The sequence below is a fragment of the Coffea eugenioides genome, chromosome 7 (assembly GCF_003713205.1).
Source record: "Coffea eugenioides isolate CCC68of chromosome 7, Ceug_1.0, whole genome shotgun sequence".
NCBI lineage: Eukaryota > Viridiplantae > Streptophyta > Magnoliopsida > Gentianales > Rubiaceae > Coffea > Coffea eugenioides.
The window spans coordinates 2,964,527-2,984,707 of record NC_040041.1 but is presented as its reverse complement, the minus strand read 5'-3'; the positions used below and the strand labels follow the sequence as shown (position 1 = coordinate 2,984,707).

Below are 20,181 nucleotides of genomic sequence, written 5' to 3'. Positions count from 1 at the left end.
GGTTTTTTTTTTTTTTTTTTCCTCGGCATATTTTTAATAGACAAAGTCTTTTTTTCCCACCGTGGTTATAGGAACTTGTTAAAACATCATGAATTTTTTTTTTAAAAAAAAAGAAGTTGTTAAACTCCAAAATATCTAAAAACACATGTCCTTTAACTATTTTTTGAACCTCGATCTGCAACCTTGGGAATGCTTTAGTTTATGACCTGATCTAAATTCTTCAAATTAAAAAACATGTTGGTCTATGTCAAACTAAAATCATGTTGGTTAAATTTATATCATCATATTGTATTTATTGATTTCAGATCCGCATATATTTATGTCATGTTTTATTTGATATATTTCTACTATTTATTAGTGCAGATTTATTTTTTTTATTTTTATTTTTTTTATTTTAGGTGTGTCCCGCAGGGAGTGGACCCCGCAGACTATTCACCACCCTCAACAACTTGCTGGCAGCAAGGTTCGAACCAGGGACCTGAAGCCCCATCTTCAGCACCCTCAACCACCAGACCAAGCCCCTGAGGGCATTAGTGCAGATTTATTAAATGTGATGATCTTTTCTATATATTTTAAAAAAAAAAAAGAGTTCCCACCGTTCCTTTTTTTTTTTTTTTCTTTTTCCTTGTTAACCTTTTTGAATTCCATATTATTTAGATAAGCGTTGAACTGTTGAAGCATGGGAAATAAACGGAAAGTGTTTCCTCATCCAAAAACGGTATAATAATCCTAGATAGAATTGTCTGTTTTTGGTAAGATTCATGTTGCAGGCTGAAAATCATCTCTCACCAGATGTGGCCAAAATAATTTTAAAAAGTGATCATAATGTCGTCCAACAATACTCCAGTTTTGGCCCTTTTTCTTTTTTGGGTTCAGACAAAAAGAACTGAGTTTTTGCATCTAATACGTTTACATACGTAAAGCTTTGTAAATTGAAGTCTAGATTGTAGACTATGGTATTGAATACCATTGACAGTCTCTAGACTCTAATACACACATATCCCGTGGAGCTTGCATATTTTCCATGCGGATTGTTTTGAAGAATGCAAGAGAAGAAACTAATGCACGAAAGAGTCTTACTAAAACTCTAAGGGATAACTTCAGAAACCTCCCCTCAGGTTTCTGACTATTTCATTGGCCTTCCTTCAAATTTTGTAAATTACACTAACTTTCCTTAAGATTTATTATCTTATAACATTTAGGTCCAACCAACAGTTTAAAAGTGATATTAGGTAAGAGAAGATAATTTGATTCCATCATTGTCTCTTATCTATTAAATTATTTAATTAATTTAGTACCATCCCAAATATTAAAAAAAACACTAGAATTTGCAATTTATCATTAGAAATAAAATCACATATGGTATCAAAAATAGTATATCATTTTATATAAGATCCTAATGGGTGTGTAACTGAAAAGAATAATTTAGATTCTATATGAAGTGAAAAATATAAAATGATATGCTATTTTTTTGATATTATATGTGATTTAATTCCTAATGATAAATAGCAAATTTTAGTGTTTTTCTTTAATATATGGGTTGGTATTAAATTAATTAAATAATATAGTAGGCAAGGGGCAATAATGAAATCATATTATCTTCTCTCTCCAAATATCCCTCTTTAATTATTAATTGGACTTAAATGTTACAAGATAATTAATTTTAGGGGAGGTTAGTATAATTTTAGAAACCCGAAAAGAGGCCAGTGAAATAGTCATAAACGTCACGAGAGGTTTCTCAAATTATCCCAAATTCTAAATCAGCAATCTGTCACGATCAATATCGAATATGCTAGTTTGAAACCCCCCCCCCCCCCCCCCTCCCTTTTTCTTTTCTCTCTGTCCTTTTAATCTGTCACGATGCTTTTTTCAGATAGTTATATGTGCTGGGTTACGACTCTCGTGGTTCCTGCAACACAAATTCTATATTGGCTACTCACACAATCTACTACACAATAAGATTGACCCACACTTTCATCAATAAAATAGCTGTAGACGAAATTATGCGGGCGTCCCCAGTAAAACAGTGAATTGAAAATGCTTTTAACAACCTTCAAGTTAATGACAAGTGAAAATTAAAGACTATTTAGTTAAAAAAAATTTACTCTAAATAACTTACAACTTCTACAATAGACACAAATTAAATGATGACGTATTTCATATTCTCATATTTCGATCCATCACTTAGATATTTCATAATTTCTAGTCGATGATTTTTTTAAGGTGAACTCTCGGTCAAATACGCAAAAGGGTTGGCCTCTAGATCGATGGTACGTGTGAGTATTGGCTTTGACTAATTCAGAAGTCATAGGGTTAGGTGGAGTTTTAATACTTTTGAGTCCAAACATTAATTTTTTTTGAGACGGAAACAATCGGTGATAGAACAGGATTCTTGTGTACCTTAAACGCAGAGTAAAAGACTTCACGATCTTTCGATCGATGTGGGATAGGATTTGAGTGCAAACATTAAACTCTAGTACTTGTCGTTCTTGATTAACAATAAAAAATCTTGATTAACAATAAAAAAAAAAAAAAGAATAGAGACTAGTATGTGTAGAGTGTTTCCTACAACAAGATTTCGTTGACCAACCTTCCATTCTCTATTCTGCGACTTGTTCTGACATAAGAACTTTGAGTTGTTCTTACGTACAATTTCATCCTAGGTGACCTATCTAGTTCATTCCATTCTGTAATCTGCGACTTGTTCTGCTAAATAACTACATAAGCTGTTTGAGCGGTTCTTACGTGTAATTTCATCCTAGGTGACCTAGCAAGTTCAAACTTCAAAGTAATAAGAAGATTGTTATTTTTTTTTTTTAGAGTAGCTCTTAAATCTGTGCATGTACTTACCCGTAATTACTCGACTCAATCCTTCAGTTTTATAAGTCTCAGTCTATATATATATATTCCTGTAAACAACCTCCTCGTACTATATCTGTAAAAGAATATGATAAATGGGTTTGAAAAAAAAAATCATGCAGAGTTATACGGCGTATGAAGTACGAAATTTCAAGACAGAGTTTTCCTTTTTTCTGTGTGTGATGATCTTCACGAATTTCAAACGCAAGAAAAGAGAAAAGGATGCCGCCCTCTCTTTCTAGGCAGTTTAAAAATAGAGTTTCAAAGGGGTAGAAGGTGAAACATTAACTTCAATGTTGGAGCATCCAGCTTGATCTTTATCAGTATCTGATGATATTGATATTTCCTTAGAACGAACTCAGCCGACAATAAACTGTATCAAGTCTACAAGTAAACTCAAGAAAGGATAAAATAAAACTGGCCTTGAATTGGTCAAGGATGTAGATATAGTTAAAAAATAATAATAATTGGTAAATCAAGATTTGAGCTATTCAAACCAGGCCAAAATGGCTTCTTACTTCAACGTATGATCACTGTGACCTCACTATCAATCTGTCTCCACTAAAAATATCAAAACAATGCGAAGTGCCCCCTAATAATGTGATTGCTACCCAATGCTATCATCATCATTGCATCCAATGGCAAGAAAGTGAAGTACACCAATACCCATAGGCCATGACAATTAAAGTCCCGATGGGCAGGGCATGCATGAACTCAATCTTGAATATGCAAATTCAACTTGGTGGGAGAAATATGTCACCTTTCAGCTAGCTTTGGCTCTGTACCTGGATTTTTCTCTTTGACTTGTATTATTTGTCTTTTGTAACGAGCAATTAATAGTTTTTTTTTTTTTTTTTGCCAATTCCTCATAGAGTACATTTCATCACAGGCATTTATCCACTTGAATCTTAATTTATTGACGGACCACTGTCAATGAGATAGTATACAAATAACGAGTTCATCCCTTTTTACTTAATTAAGTTCATCTCTACCTAACTTTTGTCTTTCATGCAAAATAATATAGATATATTACTACTTTACTACATGATTAATTACAGCATCTGCAACAGCTAATGTTTTTCAAGAAATGAGGTGCGGAACATATTCTTCATCACCATGAGTTGTTTCAATTTACTCGAGTTTGAGTTCATTTACTCTAGTTAATTTGGTGTTGGTGGAGTATTTTTTTTTTTCATTTTAGGAATCATACTAGTAAAGTATAGCAGAGGGAGTCAAATGGGGTTTTCTATACAACCAAGGAGGCATGCCATAACATGAAGAAGACACGTTTTCCTGAAAATAGAAAAGGAAGGGGGAGAAGGTGGCAACACCGTGATTCTCGTTCCAAACGAAGAAATTATTTGGATCTGGACTCAATCCTTAAACCATGAATAAAGGTCGATTACTTTTGATACTTTGTTTCCACTCTCGTTGGATTGAAAAGCTTACACGTCCACACATTTGTCCACTGCAGCCATAGGAAAGTAATGATAAGATCACATCCAAAACTTCCTACTTCTCTCTTCTGTTAAGTGGCCTTAACGTTTCTTTTTGTTCGACCGAAGATTTGCTGTGGCGGTGTGAAAACATTTGATGCTGAAAATGCTTAAAGAGGTGACTGAGGAGTTTCGCAGATCACCAAAGTTAATTAACAAAGCTCATATGAAGTATTGCTGATTCATTAGTGCCGACCGACCGTGCTATTAATTTTCTTTTCTTTTTTTTTTTAGTTGCCCGCATATTATTATTATTATTTGCTAAACACGACCCACAAATAGTTAAATAATTAAACATGATGCTTTTCTCCAAACCCAATTTTCATTATGTAGCCAATTTCTTGACTTGTGCAGATTCGGACGGTTGACTTCCGAAAAGCCACTTCCACTGCATATTACCATCACGCGAAGCAAAGTGGGAAGAAAATAAACACTCATAAAGAAATTAAGCATCCATCATTCTCAATTTTATATTTCTGGTGGACTGCTCAATATTGTAGCAGCACTATTGAGCCGCACCGCGTTGTTGGCCGTCCAAGGACAACGGCCAATTTGTTTCCCCATTGAAAATCCATAACATATCAATCAATTAGTTTAACAATTTTAGGTCAGACGCATCGATGTCACATTATTGAGTGATTAAGGGTCTTTGGATAAAAATATGAATTACACCGATCCATTTTCCCTTCCCTTCTTGTCTTCTTCGCTATCCTCCCTGGCCTTCTAAAAATATTGAAAAAAAAAAGCAAAAAGATAACCAAATAAAAAAAAATTAAAAAAGAAAGGAAGAATATGCTAGGCCAGGCCATGAATACACTAGGAATGGTAAGGCATGGTAGTCCATAGGAGGGCTAGGTTAAATAGTAAGGTGTAGGGCTGCAAACGAGTCGAATCGAGTCGATCTTTGGCCTTATCGAGTTAAATCTTGACTTAAGTTTATCGAACTCGAACTCAAGCTCTAATTCGACGAGCTGACAATTTTGAAGTTCAAGCCCGAAAGGAAAAAAATAAAATATTAAGAATATTTATATAATTTTATTATTAAAATAATATATATATATATATATATATATATATACACTTGAGCTAGCGAGTCGGCTCGTGAGTTAACGAATTTAATATTTTGAGTTAGAATTCGAGCTCGACTTTGACTCGACCAACTCGAGCTCGAGTCAAGCTTGAATCGAGCCGCTCGTGAGTCTCGATTCGTTTACACCCTTAGTAAGGTGGAAGCACTGTAAATAAAAAGTTCTAAATTTTAAACCTCCCATTTAAAATTTTAAAAAAAAAGACATAGTAGCTATAGAAGCATCTATCAAAAAAAAAAAGGCAATAAACCAATTATCTTAAAGAACACTCGGAACGTACGTTTAATTGGACCGAAGATAAATAGGCCACCACCAGAATCTACAGAATACTGTCTTTGTTTACATTTTAATAAAGCGGAGTGAAAAAGAACCCAAGCGCAGCCTTGAGGCCCTAATCAGACAGCAAATCAGTGCAGAGAAGACGCAAGGAAGCATGTTCCACTTCTGTTGTAGACTTGGCCCAACGGGGAATCAAATTTATGTTATCACAGCGGGACTCGTGACTAAAAGGCAATTCCGATGGATATCATTCTGGGCAAATACATACAATTAATATTAGCATTATTCTACTATCACTTTGGATTTCTTTTTGCAGCCCAGCGAGGGGGAGATCGTGACTTGCAAATGGCCATGATTTTTTTTTATTTGGTTGGTCCATCAATAATAAGGCCTTGCTTGGATTGCTGTTTTCCGTAGAAAAATTTCGTTATTTTCCGTGAACACATTTCCCTATTACCTTTTTTCCTCACATACATCAAATCGCTACAGTAATTTTTCCATGAAAAATGACGGAAAATGCAATCCAAGCTTTTACCTGACTGCACCCGAAAGTTTTCTTCTTTTTTTTTCCAAAAAAGGGCAGAAAAATATGGATCTAGTTTACGATTGCTTGAAGAAAAGGGCATTAGCTTCCAAATCACATGGGTAGAAATGATGGGAAGAACAAGTCTGCCATAATATCTGGTTATGGAACTTATCTGGAATGCACTGACTAGAGTAACAAGCTACCGATGCTCAACACGAGCACCACTACCAATACAACAACCAACCAGAAATTCTATTGGAATTTTCTTAGAGGGACTCCAGTTGGAGGCCTCATTCACCCCCACTTTCTCTCTTTCCGGTGGCCAACACTAGATTAAAATAGGGGGATAGCATGCAAGCTTTCAACTCTTAAAAAAGGCACATCTTCCGAGCCCTACATCACATGGATTTATGCGATGGCAATATAAATAATAGTTTTCTGTTCCAAGTTAATTTTGCCCGCAAAATTGAAAGTCGTTTCTCTCAATAAAATCGCAAGGATGTGGAGTCACTTAATTTCACTAGTAGATGCCAGCTGTGTCAAGTTTGCGACATTACTAGTCATGATGAAATTCTCAGAGGACATAATGTGATAGATGAGGAGTCCAGAGCAAGAATCCTAATTCCCTATTCCACAACCAAAAAAAGGAACTGAAAGACGACCAAATTGGACGCACGGTATAAAGATTGTCGACAGAAAATATTGCAAACCGCTTTAGTACTAGCAGCAATTGTATCCGACAGTTTTGAACTTAAAATGGGTTTTGTGAAAACCTCCTCCTTAATCTCCTTGTCATATTAGCTTTCGCACGGCAGGACCGAATGAATTTCTACTGAGCTCCGTTTTAAGTGCGGCATTTGGTTTTGATGAAATTGAGCCAAAAAGAAAGTTGAGCCTAATTTATCATGGCTAGACTTGTTACTCGATCTTCTCGCAAATTCAATGTGTAAATGCATCTTAATTCCTCATCATTGTGCTTGTTTTCCCTAAATCTAAGGTTCAAATTCCTCGTTATCTTCATGAATTTTATGTAATCAATTCATTGAACCCAAAACTACGTGGCTTTTGAGAGTTGAACGAAATTAGACTGCTAGAATATCACGGAAAAGCGGTAAATTCTTATCCAGGCTCATGGTTAAATGGACATTTGACGAGCTCTGGGATATTTTTATGTTAGTAATCCAAAGAATCCACTTCCAAAGTTTGGTAGTAAATCATTCCTCCCATGCCCGAAGGTTAATATACTAATACACGTGTATATGAAAAGTACTGTAACATGACTTCAACCCTGGCAATATACTTAGTTAAAGCCCATAAATCATTCAACAAACGAACACTTTAAGAGAATCTGAGGTGTGAAGAGTGAAGATTTCAGCTCGTAGGCATGCGTTAGAAAGGGACAACGTAAGTGGGGACAAATTTGAGCTGCAAGGAAGTAGTACTTGTTTACAATCTTTTCCGGCAGAGCCCTTTGGAAGGATCTTCAGTAGCTTAATAGTATACTCTAATTGGTTATAGTGGGGACGCTGTGTACCTAGCTGTAAGTGGCTACGCAAAGCCATATGCATGGCTTAGTATATAATGGACGACGAAATGGATATCTCTATCGTGCTGTTTTGGGTCGTGAGTCGTCACAAGAGATGGGGTTTGGGCCATTGCTGTTTGTTGTATTGCTGATTAGCCCGTACGTTGTTTGTGGTTTGCATGGTCAACATGCAAAGGATGGGAATGTGATTGATCACCACAATGGTACGAGTTCTGAAAAGAAGCTGCCACATGGCTTGCATGTTGATACAGGACGCGAGCAAGAAAAAAATGCAACTTCAAGTAATCAAGTTGTGGAGTTAAATGGCAATCAGGTTGCGCACTATGGAGGTAGTGGAGGAGAAGGAGGGGGTGGAGGCGGCGGCGGTGCTGGTGGAGGCGGAGGCGGAGGCGGAGGCGGAGGCGGTGGAAGTGGTAGTGGTGGAGGGAGAGGTGGTGGAAGGAGGAAAAGGAGAGGAAAACATACATGCGGTAGAAGGGGAGGAAGTGGCGGCGGAGGTGCTGGCAGTGGTGGTGGTGGAGGAGGAGGCGGTGGTGGTGGAAATGGTGGAGGCCATGGTTGGGGAAGTGGGAGTGGTGGTGGTGGCGGTGGCGGTGGTGGAGGAGGAGGAGGAGGAGGAGGCGGTGGTGGTGGTGGAGGAGGGGGTGGAGGAGAAGGTTGGGGATGGGGAGGTGGAGGAGGAGGAAACCAAGGTGGGTGTTGGGGCTGGGGATGTGGTGGAAATCATCCTCCTCCAAGTAAATGAGCCCTAAAACTGGATTTGGCATTTGCAAGCGCCTAAGCAATGTGTGCCATGTTGTTTGATCCGGTGACACGTACTACTATTTCTTTTCTTTTACTACAAATAAGTGTTTTTAACTAATTCGGTGCGTTTGATTTCTTGTTAGTGAAACAATCTATTTTGGCATTGTCGAAAAAAAAGAAGAAGAAGATCCCTTTTTGGTGATTCCCTTCTAGAATGAGAATAAAATGTATTCGAGTCTCGTAACAGTGAATTGGTGGTCAAATACTAGGTTATGGTTACATCTGTGATCTACGTTTTTCGTGGCAAGGAAAATGGTAAATTGCAGTTGTTAGCCTGCCTTCAGCTTGTGAATTTCCCCACTTTATATTGAACATCAGTAGCACTATTCTGTAAATAGAAATCCTATGTCTTGCAGTTTGACATTTTCCGTTTGTTTATTTATTACCAGTGCAACCAATAAGAAAAAGCCAGCACTTTGATAAATAATATTATTTTTTTTGTTTTTTGGTCAAAGCAAGCGAATGGATCACAACAAATGTAGGCATATACATATGTAGCAACCACTGGCGTTGGTCCGCAATACAATGAAGTTCAAAGATTCATAATTTGGGGAGGGGAAAAGATGTGGTGCAGGGTGCAACAAAAAAAAGAAGAAAAGGTGCATATTGCATATGCATACGTAGGCATAAATAATTATGTTGGGCCATTGTAGCTCAAAGCCCAGTAAACAGTTGCAAATTTTTGTAGATTGAAGCTCCTGACAACCTGAGGATCCAGAAGCACCATAACTCCTGCCGCCTTCATACTCAAGCGCCACTTGGTAAATTAATCCATTTAATCATATTTTCTGGTGCCAAAAAATGATTGTTTTTTTATTCTCTTTCTTGGATTAGAAAGGAAAAAGAAGGGCTCCAGCCAAATTCTCAAATCTATCCCGGCCTAAACTAAAGTGCCACTCTTTCTTATAATTCATTTATCTCTACGTACATGGGGCTTTAGAATCCATAAACTGGAACTACTTTTCAACTAGTAAGTATATAGTAATAATTTTCGATAAAAGATCAAAGATTACCAAAAACAAAAATTAAGTAAGAAATGGTGGAAATAAATAAAGGTGGACGCTCCTCTTGGACAGCTCGTTTGGTCACGACAGCCCCTTGGAAGTCGTTGTCCAGCTCCTCCACCAGGGATCGAGTCTCAGGGTTACCGTGTTCGGGGGGAAGGGGCCTCTTCTCCCGGGCACAAGTGGGATTAGTTGAGGCCCGTAAGGATTGACCCGGACACCCACTCTGTCAGCAAAAAAAAAAAAAAAGGGAAAGAAGAAGAAGGTGGACTAGTGCTAGACAACCACAGAAACGTATTCCAGTCAAAACTTTTGAACTTTACATTTGAAGCGTGGTTCACCCGCAACAAAATAGAGCAGCAGCAGCAGCATGTATGATTGTTTATGACCATAAAAAAAAAATTTGTTTTTACCATAAAATAGCAAAAAAATTTTAGCATGGACAGGGGACTTTGCTGTCCGTGTTTCGGTTTTGCCAAGTGGAATAATGGCGAAACGCCGCAGATACTAAAAAGGAACCGCCGGCCGGCCTAAGCTTTGACCTTCGCTCAATTACCCTACTTAGAGTTAGAGGCGCAAAATTATGCGTCGGCGACAACGTGTATAGCTTCACACGATGCACTTCAACCTTTTCTATAATGGGTTTTTTCCCAGGACGCAGAATGATGATGGAGTATTTGGTCTTATTGATGCGAGCCGCGAGCGTGCTTACGGCTTACCCTTAATAAAATCTCTTCTATTGTTTTGCAAGTAATGTGCTAGTTAGTTAAATTAATTACTAGTTGCTTATACACGATTTCACATATTCCGTTTAACAGACTCTTTGGTTGGTTTAATAGCCATGATCGAGACCCCAAGATTTAAAAGTATTACGTTCAAATCTTTCCTCTCCATCCCCCTCACTTCTTAAATTCTATTCCTTCTCGAATATCAGGTAACCCTAATTGAAATATGTTTAGATGAATGAATAAATAAAGTATATTTATGTAAGCCCTTTTCAACTTTTGGGTACACAAGTTTTTGTGAAAATCCTCATATGGTAAAGTTTGTTGTTCAGAACCATCACATCAGTGCCACGGTCTCTCGAGGATTAACTGATTTGATTAGCGGAAATGGTGATCAATAAACTAATGGTATAGGCAGCAACCACACGTTAAAGAAGAAAAATAGAAATAAAATATCATCTTGGCGATAAAAGCAGTCAAAATCATCTGCATTTTCCCCTACTTGGTTCTGGTTCTGGGGAAGAAACAACGACTTGCTTCTCCTTTTTTTCTCTTATCAATTTTGCCAAACACGTACACGAAGACAAACAAAGCTAACGAACTTTAATCGTACGAGTTGGCAAAACATAATTCACACCTCAAAAAAGGGGACAACTTATAGATTTCAATCAAATTACCAAAATTCTGGCGTAAAAGTGAAAGAGGAAAAGAAACAGTACAGTATGGCGCAAATGGCAACTGGCACCTAACTTTCGTTATGCGTTAGACACAATACGTTCCAGGCACAAAAATATATTCCGGTCCACCCTTCGTAGACAAATATATACTGTACACTAACTTAACATCAATGCAACTTTCACTGCTGAAGATCCTTTAATCTTTCTGTTCACGATTCTCAATTTCCGATCTTTGTTTTAGTGTTAGAGTGAATGTTTACATCGCAAGCTATTTTTCGCAGACGACTCTTTCAAGTTAGACTGACATTTTAAGCCTCGTTTAAATTGAGAGATTTGATGAAAAATTTCAAATTCATCCAAAATGCTTCGGTGTATATAAATTACTTAACAAGTATTTGAGTTTGTAATTTAACAATTATTTTTTTTCTTAGTACATTTTAAACCCTAGAATAATTAATAATTTACAAATTCAAATTCTTTCCAAATTTTCTAAACAATCAGAGGGATTTGAGAAGATCTCAAGTTCGTCGTCAAGACCCTTAATCCAAATGGATATGAACACTTACTGCTCAGTAAATTCAAAAGCTTCTTCTCTGAAAAATATAGCTCTTGCACGCTTCCAAATTTCCTTTTAAGAAATGATTTTCACATACCTGAATTGTACATGAGAATAAAAAGAAGAGGAAGTGAAAAAATATATATTCTCCCAAGATGCTGACGGTTGGACCCAAAAAAAAATCAAATGCCGACAAAAAAAATTTTCTTTCCTTTTACTTTATTACCTATTTTTGTTGGTGAGCGAAGATTTAAACATAAGTTTTCATTCACTTGAAACATAACTTAGCACGGAAAGTTAATTTTTGGCTTGCTTTTTTCGTTCAGGCTATATATTGTCCACATTTATCATTGCCTCGAGGTAGAAAAAGTTTAATTATGCCACGAGTGGCGTCAGATGCTACTTGCTAGTAATAAAGGGCAAATGTAAGCAGTTTATGATATAACCATCTGAGGATAACGTATAGAATCAAGGTCTTCTGCAAAATGGGCAACAAAAATGTTGAGAGTTGAGAGGAAATTGCCCTTAGTCTATCAATGGGCAACAAAAAACCACTGACGAAAAAGCTCATTAACAATTGCCAAAGGTTTTGTGCGATAAAAACAATGTTGAGAGTTGAGAGGAAATTGAAAAGAATTAGGAAAAAAAAAAAAACATTTCGTAAAACAACCATCGAGAAGTGCACATGTAGAGTCAATTGTGGTCAGAAGATGAGTCTTTTAATACATGAAAGAAATAATCAATCAAACAAAATTCAGCCTCTCATCTGAGGTTTTGGTTTTTTCTTTTCGTCCGGTCCATACCATAGCAACTGCTACTCGACAAACCCATTATCTCCATGTTAGTATGTTGCTTAGGGAAGCAAACATTATAGAGATGGACAAACGCTTGAAAGTAGTTGGGATGGTTGAGAGAGCTCCATCACGACATTTCCACCAAAAAAAAAACGACATTTCCACGTAACCTCCACCATGATTTTCTGCTCGGATTTAGTTCTATTCCATGTCCTATATATATATATATATATATATATATATATATATATATATATTTGTTATTATTAGCCATGCACTGCTCTTCTCAAGAACACTAATTGACTTTGTACGTTACGATTTTTTTTTAATTTTTTTGCGAGTTAATTCCTATTTTTTTACTTGAGTCATTTGTTCAATTTCTAGCTGGAGAAGTTTGTTTGAGTCAGAGAATTGCAAAGTCAGAACTACGACATATATGTTTGGTGATTCTTGATGTTACGTGTTAGCATTCACGTATTTTAATTTCCAATTAAATGTGGCAAACCCCACAATCAATATATTGTTTTTCTTAAATGAAGAACGTTCATTGTAAAACAGTCTTTCTTTCTATAAGGAAATCTGTGCAAATTTTGAGAAATCAAATTCGGATTATCTGTTCTTCACATTTGGATATTAAAGAGCAATGCAACAAAAAAAAAAAAAGAAGGAAGAAGAAAAGGGAATCTCACATGGCACGATTAAGTGAAATGCAATCCAAATATATTGCTAACATTGTAGTAATTGTAGCTTGTAAGACACCCCGTCATGTATCATCAACCTTACGGTAATTGGTTCCTTTCTTGCCCAGACATGCCCTACTACCCCTCCCAATGGTTCCTAATTACGAAACGAATTACTGCATCGAGGTCAAGGTTTCAAATCTTACCTCCCATTACTGCATCGAGATCAATGATTTAAACCTTACTTCCCATTAATTGTCACTATATGTGGCTTATCACTCAAGTAGCTTAATCTATATGGGTGCGTAGTATACCCGTCTAGTTCGATAGTAGTTCAGTTCCCGTCGTTTTCTCCGTTGACCCAACAAGACTCTCCCTTAGAATAGGTTAGAGTAGAAATAGAAGTGAGTGTAGAGTAAACTAACACCCGATTGTCAAAAAAAAAAAAGTTTACTGCATCTGCTTCAAGCTGTGCTTTTCAAAATCTTGGGCCATATTTGTTTAGCTTTTAATTATAAAATTTGTAACTGCAACCTATGGTATTTCTAACATACTCACTAGTTTCTTGATAAAATCTTTTCATTTTTTGATGCCAACTATTTGGGAAGACTTCCCCTGTCTAAAAAGGAGGTCTTTTTTCCCCCTACATGATATTAACGTAACTTCAAATTATATATATATATATATATCCTCTGCAACTTGTCAATTACATCTAGGACTTTTCCAAGTCCTCTCACAAATACAACCACCAAAGGTAACAACAACACATTGCTTCAAAGGCATGGGAAGATAGGATATTAAAACATTGTTGGTGCATATGTAAATATCAATATAGCTATGAATCGTGAACAAGAAATTTATATAATTGAAACCGAAATTCTTCCATTCTCTCCACCCAAATGAGCATAAGAAGAATTGAATTCACTTTAACGCAGCACACCTAAGGAGGTGGAGGTGGTTGCTCGTCAGTCACCCACTCTTTCGGCCTTACTGAAGACAGCCGTAAGCATATCACTTTTCCTCCTTGAACAAAGGCATGCAAGCAAAAGAGAGAGAATTCAATTCACTCACTTTATTGAGCTGGGGTAGTAATACTACTTACTACCATATCAAAGTTGGGAAAAAAAAAACAGACAAAAGAAAAAGAAAAAGAAAAAGAAAGGAAATGGTATATTGGAAACATCGAAAATTTAGATGCTTGCAGAAAGTGAACATCATCCTATTGTCCAACAAGGGTGGTCCACGTCAACATCCCACAATTTCTTCTCTCTGTACCCGAAGATCACAACCCAAAGATACTCCTTACCTCACATATTCCAAGACCTCACCTGTCAGTAGTCAGTCACTAAACTCGCCCAAACTCGAGTGAGTGAGTGAGTGAGTGAACTCGGTTTCTTTCATTCGGGTTTGAAATTGAAATTGAAATTGAAATGCTCCCCCAATAAAACCTACACACCTCTTCAGCATGTAGGTAGGTAGGTAGGTAGTACTCAAAAAGAAAGGAGAAACCCCAAATTTTAAAGGTTCTGTTTGGAGGGATTCTTTTCATTCCCTCTTGAGGTGTGAAGATTTAATTTAATTATATTATAGATTCGTTAATCAACTGCAAAATTTGCCAGAAAAAGTGACCACCATCCATCAGTCATCGCTCACAGGACATCGACCAATGCTGCTTACACATCACGCCATCAACATTTCGCCACCGCTCCTCTCTTGTGACTGAACTCTGCTAAAAAGGCTCACAACACAAAGTCATATCCCCCTTGCTTTTCAACGCCCTCCCTCGCGATACAAAACAAACAACCGTTTCACACCCCAAAAAAAAAAAAAAAAAGCTCTCAATCACTCGGTCAAATAGCATCAATTATCAAAAGTACTAGTAAAAGCTACGAGTACTATAACACATAGTCCAAATTTTCCCCAGAAAAAAAAAAATCGAAAAGAAAAGGTGAAATTTTCAAAGGAAAGGTACATTAAAGTCTCCTCTAGTCTGTTACACCCCGCCTAGTAACCTACCGCACCAAAGCCATAATGGTTCATCATGAAAAAGAATGTACACTAATAAACCCGGTTCAATCTTCCTCTCTCTCTCTCCCTAATTTTTTTTAAAAAATTTTCTTTTCTGCTACCACTACTACTCTTCCCCTAACTGCTTCCTGCTATTCTGATTTTTTTTTAGCAGATTCAGAATTCTACTTGTAAATCCTTCTTTTTTTAACTAATTCTTCAAAAACTCTGCACCGGGGGAGGGGTAAGGCCGGTTTCCACCTCTTTCTTCCTCCTCATTTCCAAAACTTTCCGATGATTATTGGAGTGCAGCTCGCTTGAGAAAGTGGGGCTACAGGCGGGCCGGTATTCGGGTAACAGCCGCCCCGACTTATAACGGACCCCGCATGCGTTACAAAGCGTTTTTGCCCCCAACGGTCCGGCTCTCCACTGTGGAGTCTTCTGAACACCGCAATGGCTGCACCTCCGCGGCTGCTGACCACCACCGCTATATCCTCCCCCTCCGCCGGCGGAGTCCAGCCCCATGGGCTTTTTCTTCTGCTTCTTCACCGGGAGTTTCCCAACCAAGGACTCGGCCGTCTGCTGAGTTTGGCACTGACTCGGGCTCGAGTAAGCGAGCCAAGGATTACACGGCTGGGGCGACGAAGACGACGTCGTTGTGGAGGACGAAGACGTCGAAGACGAGGATGACTCGGTGAGCGAAGGCGAGCCAACGAGTGACCAAACTCTCCCGCCAGTCCTGGCGCGCTTGGTTCTGGCCTTTGTTTGAACCGGAGTGGTGAAAGAAGGCTTGGTCTCAACCGGTGCTTCCGGTTCAGACCGGGCTTTGGCTGGCGCCGGTGGGAATTTTGAGACAGGGCATGTGAGGGAGTATTCGGAAAATGAGTCTTCGACGAAATGAGATAGCCATTCAAGGCTTTCCAAATCATCCGCCTGTAAAAACGCGAGAAAAACCTCTCCCCTTCTTAGTTTTTTTTCTTTTTGGCTCCCGCAAAAAACGGTTTTCTTCTTTTTCCCTCACCCAAAATTGAAAAGCTAAACTCTTTTTTTTTTTTTTTTGGAAATGAAAAGGAGGAAAAATCAAAACTTTACCGGAACATCGAGTGCGCTGTCAGGGAGAGACCCAAATTCGTCTTTTGGAGACAAAGTAACATTAGACTTGGTGGTTATGGAGGTGGTGGCGCTTTCATTTTCGTCTAACTTTTCATGGGGTTTATGTTCTTCAGGGTCCTCGGCGGGAGCATTAGAAAAATCAAGAAGGTCGTCAACGAAGAAGTCGTTTTCCATATTTTGACCGTTATTATTAACAGCCAACATGTCATCCGAGAACGCCGGCTGCTGGTGCTGGTGCAGGTGGTGGGAGTGCGGGTTAGTTTTTAACGGTGCCACGTCCGGCCTAAAACTGCTCTTCAACGCTCCTTCCATTCCCTCTTCCCGAGCAACGACAACCTACCCAAACCAAACCGAGCACAAAAGAAAATAATCAAAACTAAAGAAAACAGAAACAAAATTTAAAAACAAAAAAATGGGGTGGGAAAAATGAAACAGAATACATAAAAGGGACGTACCTGAGGAGAAGAAGTGGGAGAAAAGGAATGAGGAGGAGCAGTAGGAGGGAGAGGGAGAGGGAGAGGGAAAGGATGAGGGGAAGAAGAAGCAGAAGAAGATAGGGAAGACGAGGTAAAAGAAGGGTTAAGAGGGAACAGAAAAGGGTGGTGGTGAGTTCGGTAAAGCATTGATGAATCAGTGCGTGAGATTGAATGAAATGGCTAAAGAGTAGGCTTAAAAGCCTTGCCCCCAAAATTATACCGTATTCCTTTGCAGTACCCTTCCCTTTTGTTTTTTTTTTTTTTTTTTTTGGAAAGACCCTTCCCTTTCATTTCTTTACTTTAAATTAAAACTTTTTTTTTCTTTCCCAATATTGTATTTCTTTTTCGCTCCTCTGTTTTGGTCTACTTTTATATTATCTATACTTTCTTAGAATGGTCCTCTAGATTATGCAGTTGAGTAGGATTAGGATGTCGATTTTTTTTTTTTTTTTATCTCTTGTATTGGTTTTGTTTCCAGGCAGTGTAGGCGTTAGTTGTATTTACTAGGATGCAATGCAATATTAGAATCCAAGATTTGTACAAGTACAACATACCTTCGGTTTCTATGGATTCTCCTAATGGCAAATTTAAGTCTATTAAGAGTCTTCTTTTCATTTTGTCATTATTCGCAAGAATGTCTTTGAACGTGTTGACTAAAATACCCTCGTCCACATTCAAAAGTTTTTTGGTCCACCATCCTTTGATTAAGGACTATTCCTTTTTACTGCTTCCAAACGGGGGAGTACTTGCTCTCATCTAGGGCTGCAAACGAGTCGAAACGAATCGAGTTTTAGCCTTATCGAGTCGAGTCTTGACTTAATTTCATCGAACTCGAACTCGAGCTCGAGCTCGACGAGCAGGTAATTTTTAAGTTCGAGCTCGAAAAAAATAAAAAAAAATTATTTTTTTTTAAAAAAATAAATAAAATAATATTTTTTCTTAATAAATAATAAAATATTAAGGATATTTATGTAATTTTACTATTAAAAATAAAAATAAAAAAATAAATATATATACTCGAGCTCGCGAGCTAACGAGCTTAACGTTTTGAGCTCGAGCTCGATATTGATTGAGTTTGAATCGAGCCGCTCGCGAGCGGCTCGATTCGTTTGCACCCCTACTCTCATCTAAGGTGCCGTTTAGATTGCAAAATTTAGGTTATGTTTGGATTGCGCTTTTCTAAATTTTTTGTAGAAAAATTATTGTTACAATTTGATATATGTGAAATAAAAAAATAATTAAAAAATATATTCACAAAAAAAGTAAACAAATGCTTTCCAATACAAAATTATACTGTACATATTTAAAATAAGGTGATCAAAAAGATGCGTTACAAGAATATTCTAAAATTTGGAAGAAAAAAAACTTATAAACTAAAAACTCCATAAGAATCTAGTAGTCCTTCTAGATTGTAACCAATTTTAGGAGTCTTTTAGCAAGAATATAAAAGTGATAAATCTTGCTATTTCGACTATAACTTCCCACCATAAAATTGTACTAATACATATCGTGAATTCATGCTTGAGTTTATGGGCGGAGCTGCATGTATCTAAGTGGAGGCAATTGCTCCACTTAAACTTTGAGAAAATAGTTTTTAGGTTTAGAAAGATTAGAAATTTCAAAAGTTACTTCTTATTTGCCCTCATCAAAATTTATCAAATTTTCTTTTGTTTTTAATCCCAAAAAATTAACAATTTATAATTCTTACCATCTACGAGAATTTTGAATTAATTATAGAAGTTATTTTAAGAATAAATTCTTTCAAAGTTTTTAAATTCAAATAGAGAATGATTTTTACTTCTAAATTTAAGAATAATATGAATTTAAAATTCATTAAACTTAGAAATGAGAATGTATGTTTAACAAAAACATCTATTGATTTTAAATATACTATTACTTCATTTTGATTTTACGTGCTATCGAAAATCGATCCCTTACCCTAAGGACTTGGCTCTGCGACTACTTGAGTTGAGTTAGACTTACAAATGAATTATTATTATTATTATTATGTTATAATTTTATTCACTGAATTCTTAATATTTGTAGGTCACCAAAATCCCAAATTCCAAAGATTGTCCTCACCATTAATTCCAATGATTTACAAATTCCAAGGTATTTTGGCTCGCTTAGACTGTGATCATATACATTTAACCGCCAAAAGATGATACATTTAACCTTGCCAAAGCTCCCTTGCTCGCTATACGCTTTGCAGGGTGAATTACACGCTATGGCATCCTTGAAAATGAAAATGAAAGACAGGAGAAGAGTTACAACAAAGAAGGATGTGAGGGTTAGATGAAGAAAATATAAAGGATTTTTCCAATGGTGTCTAAGTAGGTGTTTGTTGGTATGACTAATTTACATTTAACTTAGCACATGAATGCATATGCATATATTTAGTGTTTTCATGGATTTAGATAATTTCTCAAATTAATTTCATTTTTTTCAAAAAAAAAAAAAAAACACTTAACATTTGAGATCTCCAGTCTCGTTTGAATTTTTTTGGGTTTTTATAAAGAAATATATTGTAACGATTTGATACACGTAACATAAAAAAATTGATTGACAAATGTGTTTACAAAAAAAGATTAAAAAAAATTTCCTTAGTAAGTTTGTTTGGATTGTGTTTTATTTGGAATATTTTTACTGTAGCATTTTTTGTGATGTGATGTGTGTGAGATAAAAAGGTAATTGGGAAGATAAAAAGGTGTATTGGAAATTGTAATGATGATGTAAGCAGGTAAAATTGGGGAAATAAAACACAATCCAAACAATATATATGATTCTATTCAACATTGCTCAATAGATATCCGTTATTCAAATGCAAATGTACAGTCCATCCGCACAAAACGGGGCAAGAAGTTCCAAAGTAATAATTTGTTTTCTTGGGGTTAAAAATGTTTATCCATTCTACTTTGGAGAGAAATGGCCCATAACTTTTGACTAATTTACGCGAGTTACCTACCGCATTGATCGCCGCTCTTAAAGGTGTTTGGCCGCTCTCGTTACTTTCCCGCCCGTACTTTTTCTAATTTCGCAAAGAATCATCAGGTCAGGCTTGCTTCTCATGTAAAGGTAAAGAAGCAATAATAATGGTTTTCTTGCCTCCTTTCTCCCCTTTGTGCATAGAAAATCTAAACAGATTTGTTTTAATAATTTTTATTTCCAGCTACAAAAGAACAGATATTTGATGCATTGCACGACACTTTCACAATGATGGTCCTTGTGCTTCCATTTCTTCCTGAATATACTTTCTCATGTACACGAACTCAAAATACAGTGGATATTCCCTACGGTGGGTGTACCTACTTAGCTACAATTCTTGTGTTTATAATTTATTTAGGTTTCTAATTGGTGATGAAACACATACAGACTTACGTATTACCCCCAATAAAAAAATTGTTTGAGATCACCTGACTAAGTAATATTTCAAGATATACGAAAGACTCCAGGTTGCAGAAAGTTAAAAAAACAATTGGTGTGTGCTGTACATTATTGAGAGCAGTGCACTTTCTAGTGCTCGCAGTTTCATACAGTATGCAAATGCAACG

General features: G+C 36.8%; 2 protein-coding genes across 2 annotated transcripts; one reads left to right on the top strand and one right to left on the bottom strand.

Moving 5' to 3' along the window:
- Window positions 1–7,888: 7,888 nt before the first annotated feature.
- LOC113777971 (ctenidin-1-like) lies at window positions 7,889–8,959 on the top strand. The gene is made up of 2 exons (XM_027323206.1): window positions 7,889–8,387; window positions 8,955–8,959. The coding sequence occupies exons 1-2, from the start codon at window positions 7,889–7,891 to the stop codon at window positions 8,957–8,959; spliced, it is 504 nt and encodes a 167-aa protein (XP_027179007.1).
- A 6,029-nt stretch (window positions 8,960–14,988) lies between these two features.
- On the bottom strand, window positions 14,989–16,818 carry LOC113777609 (GATA transcription factor 5). Its single transcript, XM_027322758.1, has 3 exons — window positions 16,610–16,818; window positions 16,134–16,490; window positions 14,989–15,974 (listed from the first exon to the last, which is right to left on the bottom strand). The coding sequence occupies exons 1-3, from the start codon at window positions 16,775–16,777 to the stop codon at window positions 15,261–15,263; spliced, it is 1,239 nt and encodes a 412-aa protein (XP_027178559.1). The 5' UTR covers window positions 16,778–16,818; the 3' UTR covers window positions 14,989–15,260.
- Between the last annotated feature and the right edge of the window lie 3,363 nt (window positions 16,819–20,181).

Excerpts from the sequence above, each read along its gene's own strand:
- LOC113777971 (XM_027323206.1), top strand. The coding sequence starts at position 7,889 with ATGGGGTTTGGGCCATTGCTGTTTGTTGTATTGCTGATTAGCCCGTAC.
- LOC113777609 (XM_027322758.1), bottom strand. The coding sequence starts at position 16,777 with ATGCTTTACCGAACTCACCACCACCCTTTTCTGTTCCCTCTTAACCCT. Across the intron at positions 16,491-16,609 it reads CTCCCACTTCTTCTCCTCAG|GTTGTCGTTGCTCGGGAAGA; the intron begins GTACGTCCCTTT and ends TGGTTTGGGTAG. Across the intron at positions 15,975-16,133 it reads ACAGCGCACTCGATGTTCCG|GCGGATGATTTGGAAAGCCT; the intron begins GTAAAGTTTTGA and ends GCGTTTTTACAG.